This window comes from Diadema antillarum, unplaced genomic scaffold (assembly GCF_040938485.1).
Source record: "Diadema antillarum isolate AM-2024a unplaced genomic scaffold, OU_Dant_1.0 seq00000612_RagTag, whole genome shotgun sequence".
Lineage (NCBI taxonomy): Eukaryota > Metazoa > Echinodermata > Echinoidea > Diadematoida > Diadematidae > Diadema > Diadema antillarum.
This window is the reverse complement of record NW_027271537.1, coordinates 90,567-108,662: the sequence shown is the minus strand read 5'-3', so window position 1 is coordinate 108,662 and position 18,096 is coordinate 90,567. Positions and strand designations below refer to the sequence as shown.

The following is an 18,096-nucleotide window of genomic DNA, read 5'->3' as shown; positions in this document are numbered from 1 at the left end:
TTGAAAACGCTCCGCTGGCCCTGAGACCTATACACTGAGGACTGGAAATGTGCTCGTGTTGGTGATTATAGACAACATGAATGAAGCAACCGGTTTTCTTTTGCAAAAGGGCCTATAAGACTAATGGATTACGCTCAATAATTAAAGAAAACTGTCCTCGAACGTGTTGTATACCTAGAGTTCTGCAGCAGCTAATATATAGGAACAGCCACTGCAGCGGCGTGATTTTTTGTCTGGCAAAATCGTTAATTTTTCTGCATCCAGGGGGCATTTCATGAAGGAACTTGTCGGATAAAATATCTGACAAGTCAATTATATCCGACAAGTTTTGAGAAATTCTTTAATCTGATTGGCTGATTTCTCTGAACTTGTCGGATATAATTGACTTTATCCGACAAGTTCCTTCATGAAATGCCCCCCCCCCCTGGATTTATTATGAAAGAATGACGGTGATAGATAAATGCTTGCAGACTCAATCACTTTTGCACCGAGAGGCGAAAGATATCATTGTTTGATATATTGTGTAAATTCTGGCCTAATCGTGTATTTTGCGTTCCGAGAGTATTTACAAAGAAAAGTGCCCAAATGTAACACATTTTTTTTTTTAAAGATAATAATAGAATCAAGACTAGACCCTAACTGAATTTAGAGAGAACATAATTGTGGTCCTGGTACGAGAAAGGATTCATGAATGATAGAATATTTAAACATCATTAAAGTTGAAGTGCTTTTATAATTGAATTATAATTCAATTATAGGCAATGATCACTAATAATTATAAAGAAATGGACGCATTTAATATACTGCGCGTGAGATTTACTTCAGATTTTGATAAGGCCCTATCAAAGTGTGGCTAGCCTACTGATGAAGAAAGCATTATTCATCCTCGACAAGTCTTGTAGAAATGACCTTTGAATAATTACATAGCTGTAGGCCTACCCTGATAAACCGTCATGATATCAAAATTGTCGTTTGTTCATATTTTCTGTCTCTTCTAATTCCGATCTGCAGGCGAGCTGTATGACGCCGATTATAACTTAACGTAAAACAGACCTGCATTGACTTTAGTTTGTCGCATGTAATTGGTTCTCAGACCACCCTGGGTGCTTATCATAATTAGTTAGCATGACTTATTTCCCATCCTAAACTCACAAACAAACACTAAGAAAGGGGAACATCACTAACATTATATGGAAGAAATCTTGTGTCTGTGTAACCCCAAATGAGGGCGCCATATAAGATCCTACCAAAGAGATTATAAACTCCCAAGGCGCGCGCCGTACTTGATCGTGTGTCGACTGCACCTCTGATGCGGCGCGGCAACGCGTAGGCAAGCAAACAACGAAGTCGTCTGCTAGCCAGGACGCACCGTAGTACAATGTACTAGTGTTGTTGTGCGGTGGTTCACGTTATCGGCAATATACCCTATGGCGCGGCTAGCGTATATGAAGAGCGGCGGTACCGGTACAGACGACGAGCGCGAGCATCTCCCGTAGCTCCCAGGACCTGGGAGAGGATAGGAGGCTCTCTTTTCCGTAAGATTGACCGGCGTGATATGTGAAGAAATCGTGGCCAAGTTATGAAATTAAATGTTGGAATGTGTCCAGCAATGACCAAGGATGTGTATGAGTCATTGCAGTCATCAGGAGTGAAAACAGGTGAGATTATTCCTCCATTCTTATTTCTTTCTTTACCACCGACACCATGTCCGCGTGATGCGTGAGTGTCCGCGTGATGCGTGAGTGACTGAGTGGTGAATCTACATTCTCTATCTAACGTGTATAAACAGTTACTGTTTTAGTGCAGTGCAGTGCATGTAAGCAAGTACTTATGTTCTAACTAGAACCAGTGCTAGTCACTAGTGCAGTGGCAGTGCAGTGCCAGTGGCAGCTGAGCTGAAACTCCAGTATCCACTCCAGTATTGTATACAGACTGAAGGTCCATACACGCTTTATTTTACACAGCCCTGCTGTGCTTTAACCAACATTCAAGTGACATCATCATCATCACATCACATCACATCACATCACATCTGATACGGAAGTAGAGGACTGGTCCTGTCCCCCTTCCGGTCTCAACATAATATAATCATCTTCAACTTTGTTGCTTTATGTGCGTTGAGGAGCAGAGGTTTTAAATTTTTCCCCCTCCAGAATATGTCTGCCTAATAAATCTTTGAAATTATTAATCGAGGAAGCTTCAACAACATTAGCAGGCAATCTGTTCCAGTCGGCAACTACTCTGGCTGAAAAATGTAACTGTGTTACTTCTCAGTTCTAATCTTTAACGTTTGGTGAAGAGCTTGTATCTATGACCTCTTGTTGATGAGTGGATGGCTGGTTCGAAAAACATGTCACCAGAAATCCCCAACTTTCCATTGAGCAATTTATAAACAGTAATCATGTCGCCTCTTCGTCTCCTGTCCAGGCTGTAGTATAATGAGTGTAGGTTGAGTTTTTCCAGGCATTGTTCATATGACAAACATTTGAGTTCAGGAGTCATATGAGTGGCTCTTCTCTGCACTCTTTCAACTTTGTCAGAGTCCATTTTATATCTCAAATGCCATAAAATGTTGCCATACTCCAAATGAGGTCGAACCAATGATACAAACAAAATAGGAAGTATTTCCGTCGTCATTTGTGAGAATGTCCTGTGTATAATCCCAAGTGTTTGATTTGCCTTTTGGACAGCTGCTGAGACATGTTGATGGAAATTTAATTCTTCATCTATTATAACGCCAAGGTCCTTTTCCTGCTTGGTTGCTTCTAACTCTACACTATTCATTCTGTAGTTTTCCCTTGGGTTATTTTTTCCAATATGAAGAATCTTAACGTTGGAATCAAGTTGCCATCTTTTACTCCATTCATCAGCATGAGTTAGGTCAGTTTGAAGCGATTCCTGTTTTGAGGCTGTACTGACATCACCGATGATTTTGGTGTCGTCGGCAAACATAAATACTGAGTTATTCATTGTATTTGGCAAATCATTTATAAAAATAACAAGAAGGACTGGTCGGTCATCATTTGACTGAAAGATCGGTCTGTACAGTATAGGTTCTAGACTTGGCTCTACTAGTATTAGACCTAGCTAGCGCTAAATCTGGTCGTCAGAGATATGTTCCACGGAGACTGCATCTGGTTTCATGGATCCCCTTACGAAGGAGAGTGATAAGGTCAATAAAAATAAAAGACTCCTCCGGACAGACGGATCTTTCTGCATGTCTAACGGTATCATCATCATTAACCCCGGCGCGGGGCGCTGGGGTCGCTGCTGCGGTTACATCATCATGTGATTATGGGAGTGAGGGAGTCCTGCTGGGAATCTCCTGTCCTGGTTGTTGCAGAAACGAATTTATTTGTAGATTTTCTACACCCACACTGTGTTAAACATTCACAAATGTAACCATGGTTACGTTATTAGGGCCAACTAAAAAAGCTGAAGCGGTTTGCGATGTGGATGAAAGTGTTGGGTAGAACTTAACAAATCATGGAAATGTTGATTGCACCGAGGCCAAGTTATCTAAGCTGGAGGGTGTTTCACAAAGAATTCAAGTCGAACTTAAAATTTAACTAAGAATACGTGACTAACGTTAGGAGTCTATGTTAACGCGTTAGGTTCTAGGAAAATTGTGTTTGTCTTCAATGTTACTCAACTTTCTATTAATTCTAATGAAAATAAAGATTCTGGAGACTTTTTTTTTTCATGTAGCCATTTATAAAACAAGAATGAATAACAAATATTCTATAATGTTAAATTTGAAGTACAATGTATGTGGTGATTAGCAGTTTATAACTTATTGAAATTGAACAGGGAAACCAGTGGCATACCACAAGTTTTAGTCGATCTTGGATGTCGGAATAAATTAAGTTTGACTTCATGAACCCCCGTCTTAATGAAGGTTTTGGTACTGGAAGCAGTGACAAGAGATGCTGGCAAATTGTTCCAAGTCACAGTGATACGTTTGTTGAAGAAACAACTTCTAACATTTAACTTAGAATGGGTCTTGAAAAGCTTCAGTGAACACATGTAAATTGGTACTTTGGTTCTACAAAAACGTGTTCCAGCTACAGTAGTGTATATAATCTGTCAATACCATGTAGAATTTTTATACCCCCGCCAAACGAAGTTTGAAGGGGGTATATAGGAATCAGCGGACGGTCGGGCGGTCGGGCGGTCGGGCGGTCGGTCCGTTGCAAATCTTGCGTCGCGAACTACTTCCTCAGTTTTCAACCGATTCCCATAAAACTTGGCACAGATGTGTGCCTTGGGTTGTAGATGTGCAAGACGTATTTTTTGACAGTACCCAAAAGTACGTTGCCATGGTAACGGCATATTATGGGCAAAAATGGGTACAAATCTTGCGTCGCGAACTCCTCCCACAGTTTTTGATCAATTTTTATGAAATTAGGTACAGATGTTCATCTGAATATGTTAATGTGCAAGACACATATTTCCGCAGTGGCAAAAAGTGCGTTGCCATGGTAGCGGCATGTTATTGGTAAAATATAGGGCAAAATGCTTCATGACAAAACTGCTTCATCAGTGTTCTTCCAATTCTCATGGTATTCATATTGAATGTTTGTCTTAGGATATAGGTCAGCATGACACATTTCTTGACAGTGACAAAAAGTATGTTGCCATGGTAACAGCTCACATATTATGAGCCAAAATGATGGAAAATTTTGTGTTGCAAACTACTTCCTCAGTTTTTGCCCAATTTCCATGAAACTTGGTACAGATGTGTGCCTTTGGTTGTAGATGTGCAAGACGCATTTTTTGACAGTACCCGAAAGTATGTTGCCATGGTAACGGCATATTAATGGCAGAAGATCAAGGAAAGATTTTGCGGATTTAACTACTTCCTCAGTTTTTTGACCAAAGCTTATGAAATGTGGCACACACCTTGATCTTGGTGGGAAGATGTGGAAGACATATTTTTCGGACGTGTCGGAAGCTGCGTTGCCATGGTAACGGCATATAAATGGCAGAAGATCAAGGAAAGATCTTGTGGATTGAACTACTTCCTCAGTTTTTGACAAAAGCTTATGAAATGTGGCACACACAATAGTCCTGGTGGGAAGATGTGCAAGACATATTTTTCGGACGTGTCGGAAGCTGCGTTGCCATGGTAACGGCATTTAAATGGCAGAAGATCAAGGAAAGATCATTCCTTGGGTAAGACTGTCGTCACGGGGCGGGGGTATTAATCACCTTAAGTGATATTTCTAGTTTACACCTGAATCATGTTGCCCCTCTCACGCCAATACTAGCGAAGTGAAAATAAGTTCAGTTTCTCTAGCCTTTCAACATACAGTATGGTAGCAAGCTCATGCCGGGTACCATTCTAGTAGCTCTCTGCTGTACAGCTTTGATTTTCTGATCATGTGTTACATGATACCGTGCAGTATTTGAGATGTGGACGGACCAGAGTTTTGTACAAGTAAGAAAGAATTAGTAGAATTTTGTTGTATGTTAGCAATCCTACACAAGAAAGTGTTGTTTTTATTATTTACTGTTCAAACATTGCAAGAATTGAGTGAAAAGAAAAAAAGAATAAGGTATGTATGTAAAAGGAAAAAAAAAGAAGAAATGTGTAAAGAGTTTTAGTCACCGCTAACAATTTCAGCAAATTTGCTCTGTTAAGCGGCAATATGGCCATGGTTAATATTAGAAGTATGATTTAAAATCAGGTATATGGTAGAGAAAAAAAATGAGGACATTTTTTCAGAGGAAGGATATTTGTGTAAGAGTATGAAATTGATCTAAAGATATATATTGTATTAAATTCATTGTTTTTTCTTTTTGCTTTCCATAGAGTTCATTTTCCATACATGCCCCTTATCACTTTTTTTTTTCACACTTATCCTCCCATACATCCCAAGTCTTTTCCACTTCCTGGCCTTGTGCCTATACTTTCCAGTACTTTCCACTCACCTCCACACTTCATAATTCTTTTGTTCTGTTCACATTCATGTGCAAGTTCAGCTCATGATCACTTCATCTTTACTTTCCATTGGTTCTTTCTTTTACCTCAGGTCATACTCTTCTCCTTATAACATTTTGATTGGTTTGTGAACTCTATGATTTATGCAGATGAAGAACCCTGTGGGTTCTGAATAAAGAGACAGTCTACCACTGGAACTCACTGAGAGAGGACCTCCTTCTTCTGCCTTTCCCTTTTTTGCCCTGAATGTTTGTTGGAGGTTTACTAAATACTGCCCAGCTCCTGGAGTGCCAAGTGACCAGCTGATGATGATTTTGGACACCGGAATCATGTTGCAATTTGTTGCATATGTAGTACATTTGTACATGTTTTTTCCTCTTCTTTCTTGGCAGTGCTTGACTTCATAACTTCTGATGTTGAATTGCTGTCACAGAGATGTTCCTTATCTTATAAGGTGAGGGAAATTTTATGCTTTCCTTTAAACATTACAAGTTGTAGTCAGATGGAGTAGCGTCTGACCTAACTCCAGAGGTAAGAACTTAGGAAACCACATAGTGAGAGCTAGAGTACATTTTAACATTTGTTTCCCTCAATTTTCTCAGGTGCTTATGTGTATGGAATTAATGAAAATTCTAATTGACCATATATTCAGCTAACATTTACAGTATTGTTGTCAGAAACACTTCCCCCTCACTTGATATGAAAAACAAAACTCTGGAAGTCATTTAATTTCCCTCTAAAAAAATTTGAAAATTTGAACCTGACCTATTTCAGAGAAAACTTCTGTTTTGCTTTCCGTTGATGGATTATTTGAGGACCTAGCTAGTGTTTTCTATTCATTTAGTTATTTGAAGTTCTCGTTTGAACATTATGTAATCTTGCTTCCATCCTTTCCTTTTTTGTGAGTTTTGACATTTGACATTTGATTTGAATGTAGGATATGTTGCCTTATGTGGCCACCAAGGAAGCAGTTAATGCTTGTATAAAGCAAACTACCATGGGACTGATAGCTTGAAGTTCCTTACAAAGAACTATCTAGGCATGGAGGATAAAAGTGCCTTGTCCAGGGACACATCTCCTGCTGCAAGGAAACTGGAACCAGGAACCTTATGGTTGATGGTCCTTGGTACTATCCCCTGAGCCCAAAAACTCAATAGCTCGTACATATTACAACTGTAGCCTTTAACAACTGTCCACTGAAATGATCTCGACACCTTAGCCATCACCCTTGTGTTCATTCCGTGCAATGCATGTGATACCTACCAGTCTGGTGTTATTCTGATATTGTGATATTGTTCCTTGATTTCATTTTGCTGTCATTACATACTAGTGCAAAGGGAAACCTGAAGAAATCATAAATCCTTTTAGTCTCGTTAGCTACATATTCATGTATATTGGATTTTAGGGTATATAAATGTCAATTGGATTTTAGGAAGGTGGATCTTGAGTGGGTTTCTTCAGTGTTGGATCATATCAAATTTATTCCATTGCTACAGGTTCTGCTCTCCATACGGAGGTTGCTCTTGGCCCAGTATGCTGCCTTCCCCATCAATGGCACTGACCACTATGATGAGATGCTGTCAACTGTTGCTTGTCTAGCTACAGGATGTCAAAGGTAAAAATGTCCGTAGTCTTGATTACCCCACCCCTCTCCTGAGAAGCTTAAGGCTGCGTTCACATAGAAGTATACTATTCGGGTATTAGGTGCTCGTTTTCGAGGGCAAGCGAATAGCTTGAATCGAACAATAGGATTTCCTAACACCGGTTCACACAGAAGGGCACTATTCGAAAATGCCGAATAGCATAGAATAGTATAGCATAGTGGGAATTGCGCTTGTTCGATTTTCGAGCAGCGTATACCATCTTTCGTTTATGAAATGATGAAAATTTTGGTCTGGATTTGCCCTTTAGCAAAAATAAGCATGTAGACTGACATTCTGACGCAGTTTAGAAATTGTTATTGCTGGGATGATTGTGTAGGAGGAAGAAGTAGGGAGTTGATGGTGCGGGTGATGGTGTGCTGGGTCGACTTAACGGCGAATAGCGAATAGCGAATACCGTATACTTCTATGTGAACGCAGCCTTATGGAGCCATGGAAGTTTTTTTGTTTTTGTTTGTTTGTGTTTTTTTTAAAGCTCATGATTGGCATAAAATTTGTGCATCTTAGAAAATGTGCATGTGCAATAGATTAGCAAATTTGGGAGTCATACCTTACCAAGAAATCTCTCGTTCTTGTGACAGATATTCACAGGCAGCCACAAAATTCAATCTTAAGATGTATCATACTATGCCTATCAGTTACTGATTGATGCATGTATCAACAGAATGCAAGCCCATCTTGTCATATAGGGGACACTAATACTTCTGTCTATTACATGGTTGATTTATGCAAACTAAATTAGTGTATTATAAGGGTTCCTGCTGACTTCTAATAATCTTTTCCAAAGTGACATTTAGTGGGGTGGACATCATATTGATAATTGTACATCAAAACATCTCAATGTTTATGTCCCACAGCATAGATGCATTGTTGGATGGAGGAATCTACACATCAGAATTGACAGAGATTGTTGGACCTGCAGCATCGGGAAAGACACAGGTCAGACAAAACTGTTTACAGCTCATACTTTTCTGTGGCAAGCCCTCAAATTTTCTGCAAATTTACCTGATGATAACACATAAAACTATGATACAGCATATTTAGATTTCTTAATTGTTACAAGTCATTGTCTTTTATTTTCTATTATCTAGAAACTACCAAATTGCATTTGCTGATTCACTTGTGGATCTCGAATTGAAATAGAAGTGTTTTAATTTTTCATCAAACTTTGTGGGTTGTGCTCTTGTCAAATTTTTCCTGTCCAAAAGGTAGGAGCTCTCAATAGCAAGCATTCTCAGGTTCCAGAGTTTGTTAACCCCCTTATGGAAATTTACCTCTTTTGAACTGAACTGCATTATTTTTGTGTGTGTGTCTGAAGAGATACCAAAGTTATTACTGTAAAGCCTTGTATATTCTGTATATTCTTTTACTGTTTGTTTGCAAAGAACACTAAAATGTGTTTTCCATGAGGGTTGCATGAAAAAGAAAAAGAAAAATCCAAGGGGAATTTTCGCAATACATGGTGAGCATGGCAGATTAACAGTGTTTTACCCCCTTGTTCTTGCCAACAGTTTTGTTTGACCGTGGCTTCATCAGTTGCCTTGTCTGGGCAGAATGTCCTCTACATAGACACATCTGGGGCATTTGACCCATCGAGACTTCAGGAAATTGTTGAACGAAGGGTCCTCACAGAAAAGGCATGTTTCTTGCAGTGACACAACATTTGCTCTTCTGACAGTTGCTCAGCTGGTCTTATTTTCTCCACTGACTCATTTTCTCCACCGACTTGGCTACAGTTGTGATAAGGTTTTCAGTTTAGTTTGATGTGAGGATTAAGATTAGGGGAAGGGTTATGTTTCTGGGTAGAATTTATGTTTGGCTAAAGTAGCGTGCAGATATTTCATTGGAGCAAATATCATGAAGCCATGTTTCTTGAAACTCAAAAAAGTGCACTGTCATTCTTAAAGTTTTAAAGTTCAGTGAAAAAAAGCATTAAAGTTCAAACTATTATGAATGAAATTCTCTTGAATAGCGTGTGACAAACTTCTGATTGTGTTTTTCCATCTAACAGTGGTTCATCTTGTTGTAAAGGTCTTTGCTGCTAATATTGCTCAGCCTGTAAGAATCGGGTCATGATAGTACAGGTATATTAACCTTCCCATGAATAGTGCATGAGCTTCAAGAGGTGCCAACTGATACTTTTTTTTCTTTTCTTTTGCCACAATACTGCAGGGTTAACAGAAAAAAAATGTTTTCCCCTAATGATATTACTACACTTGTCTATTTCAGGAAAGGTAAAAAAAAAATAAAGATACTGTTTTACTACCAAAAATAAAGCTTTTTAGCTCTCAGAATACTGCAAGGATTACTGCATACATACCATACGATGAACTGTCTGTATGTCATTTATGTACATGCATGTTTGTATTTATCTTTTCATCATGCTCTCTCTTTCCTCTAGATGACTATATCTATACATACACACATATATCAGTCATAATTTATATGTATGCCACTGTCACCTAGCAGGAGAGAACAGCGGCCCTCTGCAAAATCCGATGTGCTAAGACCTTTGATCTCCACGAGCTTCTTGACCTCGTGGACTCTGTGAAGGCTGCCATCGATCAGGGGACCGATGCCTTCTATGGTGCCCTCAAACTCGTCATCGTGGACTCGGTGACAGCCGTCCTGGCCCCTCTCTTGGGAGGGAAGCAAAGTGAGGGTGAGTCATAGAATTAGAGTGTCTGAATGTTGTGACTCAGAGCTGCCAAGTTTACCAATTCTGCAAGAAACTTCCTGAAACTTAAATTTAGACTTGAAAAAGAAAGAAAGATCAGAACCTCCTCTATTTTAGAATTACTCTTGTCCAATAATGGTAGATGCGTGCAACACACAAAGAGTATGAGGAAGAAAGGTTTGCGGTGACACCATGTGTATGTAGTCCTTAACTGGATCGTTGCTTGGCAGAAGAGCCTAGAAAGAGAAGAATTGAAGAGGGAAGCGACATAACACAAAGAGTATTTCTTTGAAAGCTATTTGGAATCCCCATAGCCAGGGCTCCACACTAACTTTGCCCGATGGGGCCACCAAAATCATCAATTTCAAATTTTTAGTGGCCCGAGAGAAAAATTTGGTGCCCCCCCCCCAAAAAAAACAATAAAAAACATTAAAAGTCCTTTTTTTTTTTAAATGAGTCAAATATTTAAGTTTTATCATCTAGAATTGGAAGCTGGACATATCTTCTCATAAAGTAAACCTCAACAAACTCGCAAAACTCACTCTCAGGCACTCATTCAGTCCTTTTCATCCATCTTTGAAACTAATTTAACTGCTGAATGGTGAAGACTAAGTATAGATATTCATTGACAGGCACATGGGTTGCAACATCTAAACATTTAAATAAATGACATCAGATTGCATGCAAATAATTAAGAAGCTAGAAGAACATATTTCTATTTCTCAAAACACAAAAGACAAAGTTACTACGTTTGCACACACTCACTGCATGCATTTATGCATTTCCGGCGCAAAAAGTTACAAATTTATTGACATACTTTTCCAAAAATTTAGGAGGCCCGAGGCGGGCCACCAAATTTGTCATATTTTTAAATGTGGTGGCCCAACTTTAATTTTTGGTGGCCCCGGGCCACTGGGCTGCCGTTAGTTTCGAGCCCTGCCATAGCTGCCAGGTTGCCTGATTCTGTGAGATGCTCCCTGAAACATTAACTCTTTCTTCAAGTCCAAGATATGAATATTAGTACCTCCCTGATTTTATGATTACAATTGCCTATTTAGAGTAGATGCATGCCACACACAAGTATCTCCCTGTAAGTCATTTGGTATCCCCAAAGCTGCCAAGTTTTTCTGGAAACTTAAAATCTCTCTTCTTCTCTCAATACAGGAATATAAAAGTTTTTTTTTCCTTATTTGGGAATTAGTTTGACCTATTGAGAGATAAGTAACACACCAATGTGTCTGTGATTGCTCTTTGGAACTCCCCATATTTTGATGTGTGAGTATTAGGCAGCCCTATAATATAGTCAGTTATCACACCTTTCCGGGTATTCTCATTAATGATAGTTCTCTGTAATGACAAGAAGACCACTTTGGCAAGCAAGAAATGACTTGAATGCGCAAATGACACTTGACCGGGTTGGCTCCACCCAGCTGACACAAGATGTCATCAAAGACATTCTACAAAACAAAAGCTTCAGCTCCTTGGTAGAAGAATCGATTGCCAAGCGAATAAAAGCAATGGAGGAAACCATAGAGAAACAAAATGCCCTCATGCTGGACCGTGAAATGAGCAACAATGAATGAATAGTTATACTGTCATGTGCATGTGTGACAAATATCGCTTTCTTTTTTCTTGATTTGCCTTAGTGTCAGATTTAGATAAAGATGCTGGGTAGGTGATTGATAATCCTGGATTAGTGGCAAAATTTTCATCTAAGTTCTCATCCACAGTAACATCAATAGTGACCCTGATTTCTTTTAAAGCGAACGTTGTCAGACTTCCAACTGGGGGGAGGGGCTGGGTAAGATGAAGAGAGCCTTACACTTTTTTTACGAACTCAGATTTTACACATTTTTAGAGTTGGCACATGTTTACATACATAAAATAAATGACTCTCTTTACCAACCATTCTCTTATACCCTTAGGTCAAGGCATGATGGTCCATCTAGCCAGGTCCCTTAAATTCCTTGCGGCAGACTACTCCGTAGCAGTTGTGGTGAGTTATTGTTTAAACTCATCTGTAAAAAGAACACTGCCCAACAAACAAAAAAGGAGAAAACAATGGGAAGTTTCATGGAATCAGTTCAATTGCATTTTGCTTTAATGGTCAAATGAGCTGATGCATGCTTCCAAGATGTTTGAGCTACCCATGAATGAAGTATGGAATTGGCAAAAATTTGTTTACCTTTTCCAAAGTTGTGTGTATGTGATGGCTAGGTATTTAAAGAAATGCATTCACAGTACTTGTAAATTAATTCCAATATTAATGCACGTTTGGTAAAGCTTTGTTTATATGCTGGTTTGATAAATGATAATGCAATATTTTCATTGATTGTATATCATTTGTTCATTTAGACTCATCAAAGTAAACTTGAAGCGAGGGTCATTGATCGTGTTATAGTGGGTGGTTGTTTGTCTTTTGTGTGTATGTGTATGTGTATGTGTATTGTGTATGTATGTGTCTTTCTGCATTTTAGTTCAAGGGTTATTTGTCAATGTAAAAATTTTGTATCAATGAAAATTGATGGAAAGAAGTTGTAAGATACATTGGCATACACTCGGCTAATGTGAAATGACAGTACTGGTATGTTATGATTGTGCACTACTACATTCTGTTTATATGAACTCCTTAGGAATGCAACAACATGGTGCAAGGAGAGAAGGGTGTCCCCAAACCAGCCTTGGGAAGAACCTGGCTCAGTGTGCCCCAGACCCGCCTCCTGCTCACCATGGAGAGAGGAGAAAGGATCACCAGTCAAGCCAGCCCCATCATCAGTAGAGCTGCCTACTTGGTCAAATCACAGAGACAGGTAAACACACCCAAAATGCAGGTTTCCAGAGATGCTGAAGAAGCTGTTGGTGTGCAAGAATTTCACCAACTCTTGCACAAACACTCACATACAACCTTAAAAATATTGATCTATGACACAAAGATTTGTTGTTGTTTTTTTTTGCGTGTAGTATTTGAGATACCCAATACTTGGTCTCCACAATATCAAGGTTTGATGGAATAAAGTGCACTCCAGTTGTAACAAACGTGGTTATAAATGAAATTCCGGTTACAAAGAAATCAAAATTCATTTTTAAGAAATTCTATGCTGGAGCATGTAGTTGTTTGATAATGACACTGTGGTTTTTATTTGTTTGTTCGTTTCTTTTTTAGTGAACGGAAAAAGGTTGACAGTCTGTGACAAATGTCCACAGATCACACCTCTCAATAATCACATTAACCTGATGCTGGAGTGGTTCTGGGGAAAAAAAAAGCTCTCTAACCACCAATTTTCTTATCTCTTTGTATGTTATTTCTTTTCTCTTTGTATGTAATTTTCCTTCTTTCAGGCTGTCAGCACCTCTTGCCAAATAGCCATAGGAGATGAGGGTGTGAATGGCTGAGATTCGCTTCATTTTACCCTCTGACATGGCCTTGGATACCTCATGGCCACTCTGAGGAGGAGGAAGATTCGGACATCATCACCTGGTGCCGTCAGGATTCACCCCATTCCTGAGGTGCAGGCGTACAAGGTCACAGTGCTGGATGGCCGAAACATGGTGCAGGTCTTTATCGCAGCTGATTGAGAAATTGCCTACATCAACATAAACAAGCAATGAATTGATCACTGTTTAAGTAGTAGTCATGATAAAAGAAATCATGGGCATACGTAGGTTTCGAATCTACGACCTCCTGATCTCCAGACAGGCGTCATCTCCGCTAGACCATCGAGCTTCCGCCCGACAGCAAGTGCTGGTTCTAATCCTTGTAGCATGCTGTGGGTACTGCATAACTGTTCAAATTTTTGAAATTCTGCCTTCGAAATTCTTTGTGTCTCGGTAGAAGAATTTCATGAATTTGAATAGTGCAGGTCTGCCTGACGAAGGCACAGTCACTGTGTTTAATACTGTAGAGTACCTACATAAAGAGAGTAGCATTGACTTGTGTATTGATGCTATTTTGTTTCACTCCCCCATTCTGGTGCATTATGGTACACATTCGTTACTGCCGGTATTATGAAATTAGTTATGTTTAAACTGTTCGCTTTTATCATCTGGAATATTCTCTGCTTCTGGAGAGGTCAACACCAAAAAGGTTCAGATGAAAGTGATCTCGACATCAAATGCAATCCAATTTTTGAATGTGTTGATGAGTATAAACCCCTGTACAAGGTGAAATTTGCAGAGCCCGAGGGACATGTCTGGTCCCTTGAAGAGTGCAATAGATGTGGGTGTGCCTGACTGAGTGCAAACACTCCAAAAAGCGGCACTGCTGGGGATGGTGATAATCTTTATTGAAATACTAGAAGTGTAAAGTTCCTGAATGGAACTTGATGTAATATTGATGAATAGTAGTAGTAATAATAATGAAAATAAAAATAATTGTAATAATAACAATAATGATAGATAAATAATAGTGATGATAATGATAATAATTCAATTCAATTCAATTCAATATGGTTTATTGTGCAAGTATTAAAAAAAATGAAATAACAATCCAGCAGCTCGAAGGCTGATACGGTTGCTTTACATTAGAATCATTAAAAAAAATGAAATGACATTGATAGGATAAGCATGCGTGAAATATGTAAAAAAAAAAAAGAAGACATAATACACATCAGACCGGGGCATCAGAAAATGGGATAGGTGAGAGTATTGCACAACAGGTAAAGAGATACAGTATGTACTGTACTTGTATAGAGAATAACAAATATGGCAAGATGGAGACAAGCGGGCAAGGAAGTAAAATGTTGAAATGGGTGAAAAATATCAATGCACCGAAGCATGAGAACTACAAATAAAGATTGTGATATCGACACAACATCAGGCGGAAATACATATTAGTTATCATACAAAATCCGTAAATTATTTTCAAAAAAAGGATAGAAAAGGGAAATATATTCAAATAGTGGCAAAAAGGCGACGAAATTTTGATATAAAATTGAAAAGGAAAACCTAAAAATTATTGCCGGTTGACATATCAAAATTTCAATACCATTCAAGACGTAAGATGTGTTTCCCATGGTTAATGAACGGGGAAAATAACTGATTGAGGTGGCATAAAATATGACAGATGACATAACAAACGCATACAGAATCATACCATAAAACAACAAAAAGTAAAATAAACCAACGAACACTTCATATTATATCATATCACACATACAAATTTCTTCCCTTGACCACGTTGACTTTAGAAACATCCACTTATGATTATAGTAATGAATAGTAATGGTCATTTTGCTCTGCCAGCTTATGGTGAGTTACTGCTAGCTTTTGTCTCGCAATCTCATTCTCATCGTGTAATCAGTCCAATATGTGCATACTTATCTCTCTCTGTTTGAGCTACGACAATTTCCAGAGCAGCATTCCATGCACAACAAAATCACAATTTCTGCATCTAGTGGTAATTACATTAAAGATTCCTGTAAATTATCACTTTGCAATAAAACTTTGATTTCCAAAGAAGCAATAAGGGAAAATAAACTGCCAAATTACTATTTGCCATCATTTGCAGATGGATCAACAGAGTTAACATTGATGATTTGTCTTCCTTGCAGATAGTACACCGAGGCATCTAATTATAGAGAGAAAAAATATATATAATGGTGGACTGCTGTTGCATCACTAATCAATAAGTCGTCTGGTGGGATTTCTGTTCCAGTTCAGTTTCAGTTTCAGTTCAGTTTATTTTATTTAATCATGGCAATTTGCTTCAGCAAAGCTGTTCTTCTGCAAATCCTTGAACAATATAGAAATAGCAGAAATACATACAAAGTGAATATACAATAATACAGAAATGAACAAGTGTCAGGTAGCAACAAAAACAACAAAACATTAAAAAAGTACTGCCAAAAAAAAAAAAAAAAAAAAAAAAAACAGGGAGGAAGAAAGAGAGAGAGAGGGAGAGAGAGAAAGAAAGAAAAATCCTGGGCTGTTGCTTAGGCTACAGCAGATATACATCAAGAGCTTACATTTCAAATCATAAGTTAACCTATTCCAACACTGGACTCCTCTAAAGGAAAGAGTTCTTTTTCCAACTTCTGTTTTTACCTTACACAGTATAAATTTCTTAACACTGTTTCTCAAAAAATAATTTGTTATATGTTCTTCAAAATAATGCAAAACATATTCTGGAAACATTCCATTAGAAATTTTATACATAACATGTAGTAATTGTTTATATCTTCGTTTTTCCAAAGTATCTAATGACAAACGATTGTAGATTGCTGAGGTCGAGTATCTTGATTCAACCAAAAGGACAGTTTTCAACACTCTATTTTGAATGATTTGTAACTTGTCAGAATCCGTTTTTCGCAAATTACCCCATACGACACTGCAATAATCAAATTTACTCTGAATAATGGATTTATGAAATACAAAAGCAGTTTTTTCAGTTATACAAAATCGTATTCTTTTCAATAAATACAGACTTTTCACTGTGCTTTTTATCATCTTACTGGATTGTGTCAGCAGGGTGTCGCATTAAGCCAGATGACATTGCCTTTATGTCCATCAGTGATAGGTCCATCTGTGTTTCCTTACAAACAGAATGTGTGGAGAGGAACAGCAAATATGAATATTAGTCTGACTAAGCCTGTTGTGTATTTTGGTACACATTGTTTCAACAGTTTCTGCTTATCGATGTGATGTCGGCATGACAGAAACCTCTTTCCCTCTTTAATTACAAGTGTACATGGCTTCTGGCTGTGTCTGACAAGAGTCTTATCAAGCCTTCGTAGACACGCTTCTTGTGCGCATGATTGCCCTAATCCTTACTCTAACCTTGCCACTAACCAGTATTTAGCGGGGGGAGGGGGGGGGGGGTAATTGCCCTCAGGGTTTTTTCCCTTAGTGGGTAATTACCTGGATACGAATTAACAGAGTCAAATTTCTGTTAGCCGCACATCCGGACCACATGGTTTTAGCTCATTTGGAGCTACAGGGGCCTTGCTGTCTCTAACACCCACAACTGTTGAATATCTCAGCCAATCTTTTGTTTCTGACTGCTGAAACATAACCTCTTCTGCTTGCATTCATTTCCATAGCAGGACTGGACCCAGAGTAGCGTGCTTGGCATTTGCCGCTGCATCATATTGTTGCTTGGTCCTGTTCACTTCTGCAGAGTTCACTCCTCAATCCCTGCATTTGGATTAAACTTTGATGTCTTCTTCTCTTGAAGGAAGGATTGTCCAATGATTATGATGAATGTCTCCGTTTCGACTGTGATGCAGGCGAGTTTGGTCCTTCCAATGGTGGGTTGTTTCAGATAGCATGTGACACTCATTTTTTGTGGTTCAGTTGGTGAAATTCTGATCCTCCTACAAACCAATAGTGTGGCTGTCTGTGCCTCCTTCCCCACTCTCTGTTTCGCTTGTCCCATTCTTGCTTCCCGTAGCTACCTGCTCTTCATACTCACTTTCTTGTTTCCACCTCCGCTAGTCCTGCTCTCTGTGCTTTACCAAAGCCAATGACGTCATCCTTTTCTAGCCTCTCCCTGTCTTCCTTCTCCTTTCTGTCAATCTCTTCTCTCTCCTTCTTCTCTTCTCTCCATCTGTCTTGTGATCAATGTCTTGTGTCCTGATTCGCCTTTCTCGCTTCTCCTCCCTCCTCGTGACTTCTCTGGTGGCAGAACTAAACCTGTATTTGGCTTGCTCCTTCATAGGTGCTGCTTCGCGTTATGCCTGTTCAGATGGTTTCACTGATCTGTTTCATAGACGCAGGTGAGGCAGGTGAGTGTCAGTGTGGACTGATGAAGCAGAGTAACTCTCAGATGTTGATTCTGCTTCTTTCAAAAGTACAAATGACTTTCAATTTTAAATTAC

General features: G+C 38.9%; 1 protein-coding gene across 1 annotated transcript; it reads left to right on the top strand.

Annotated features, from left to right (window-relative positions):
- Nucleotides 1–1,579: 1,579 nt before the first annotated feature.
- LOC139735951 (DNA repair protein RAD51 homolog 4-like) lies at nucleotides 1,580–13,834 on the top strand. Its single transcript, XM_071646704.1, has 9 exons — nucleotides 1,580–1,658; nucleotides 6,337–6,398; nucleotides 7,441–7,559; nucleotides 8,463–8,544; nucleotides 9,117–9,242; nucleotides 10,075–10,267; nucleotides 12,208–12,278; nucleotides 12,916–13,092; nucleotides 13,622–13,834. The coding sequence occupies exons 1-9, from the start codon at nucleotides 1,580–1,582 to the stop codon at nucleotides 13,673–13,675; spliced, it is 963 nt and encodes a 320-aa protein (XP_071502805.1). The 3' UTR covers nucleotides 13,676–13,834.
- The last annotated feature ends 4,262 nt before the right edge of the window (nucleotides 13,835–18,096 follow it).

What these genes read in the sequence shown, in the direction of transcription:
- LOC139735951 (XM_071646704.1), top strand. Translation starts at nt 1,580, where the DNA reads ATGAAATTAAATGTTGGAATGTGTCCAGCAATGACCAAGGATGTGTAT. An exon ending in GTCATCAGGAGTGAAAACAG is followed by an intron (nt 1,659 to 6,336) that starts GTGAGATTATTC and finishes CTTTCTTGGCAG; the next exon opens with TGCTTGACTTCATAACTTCT. An exon ending in GGGAGGGAAGCAAAGTGAGG is followed by an intron (nt 10,268 to 12,207) that starts GTGAGTCATAGA and finishes TTATACCCTTAG; the next exon opens with GTCAAGGCATGATGGTCCAT.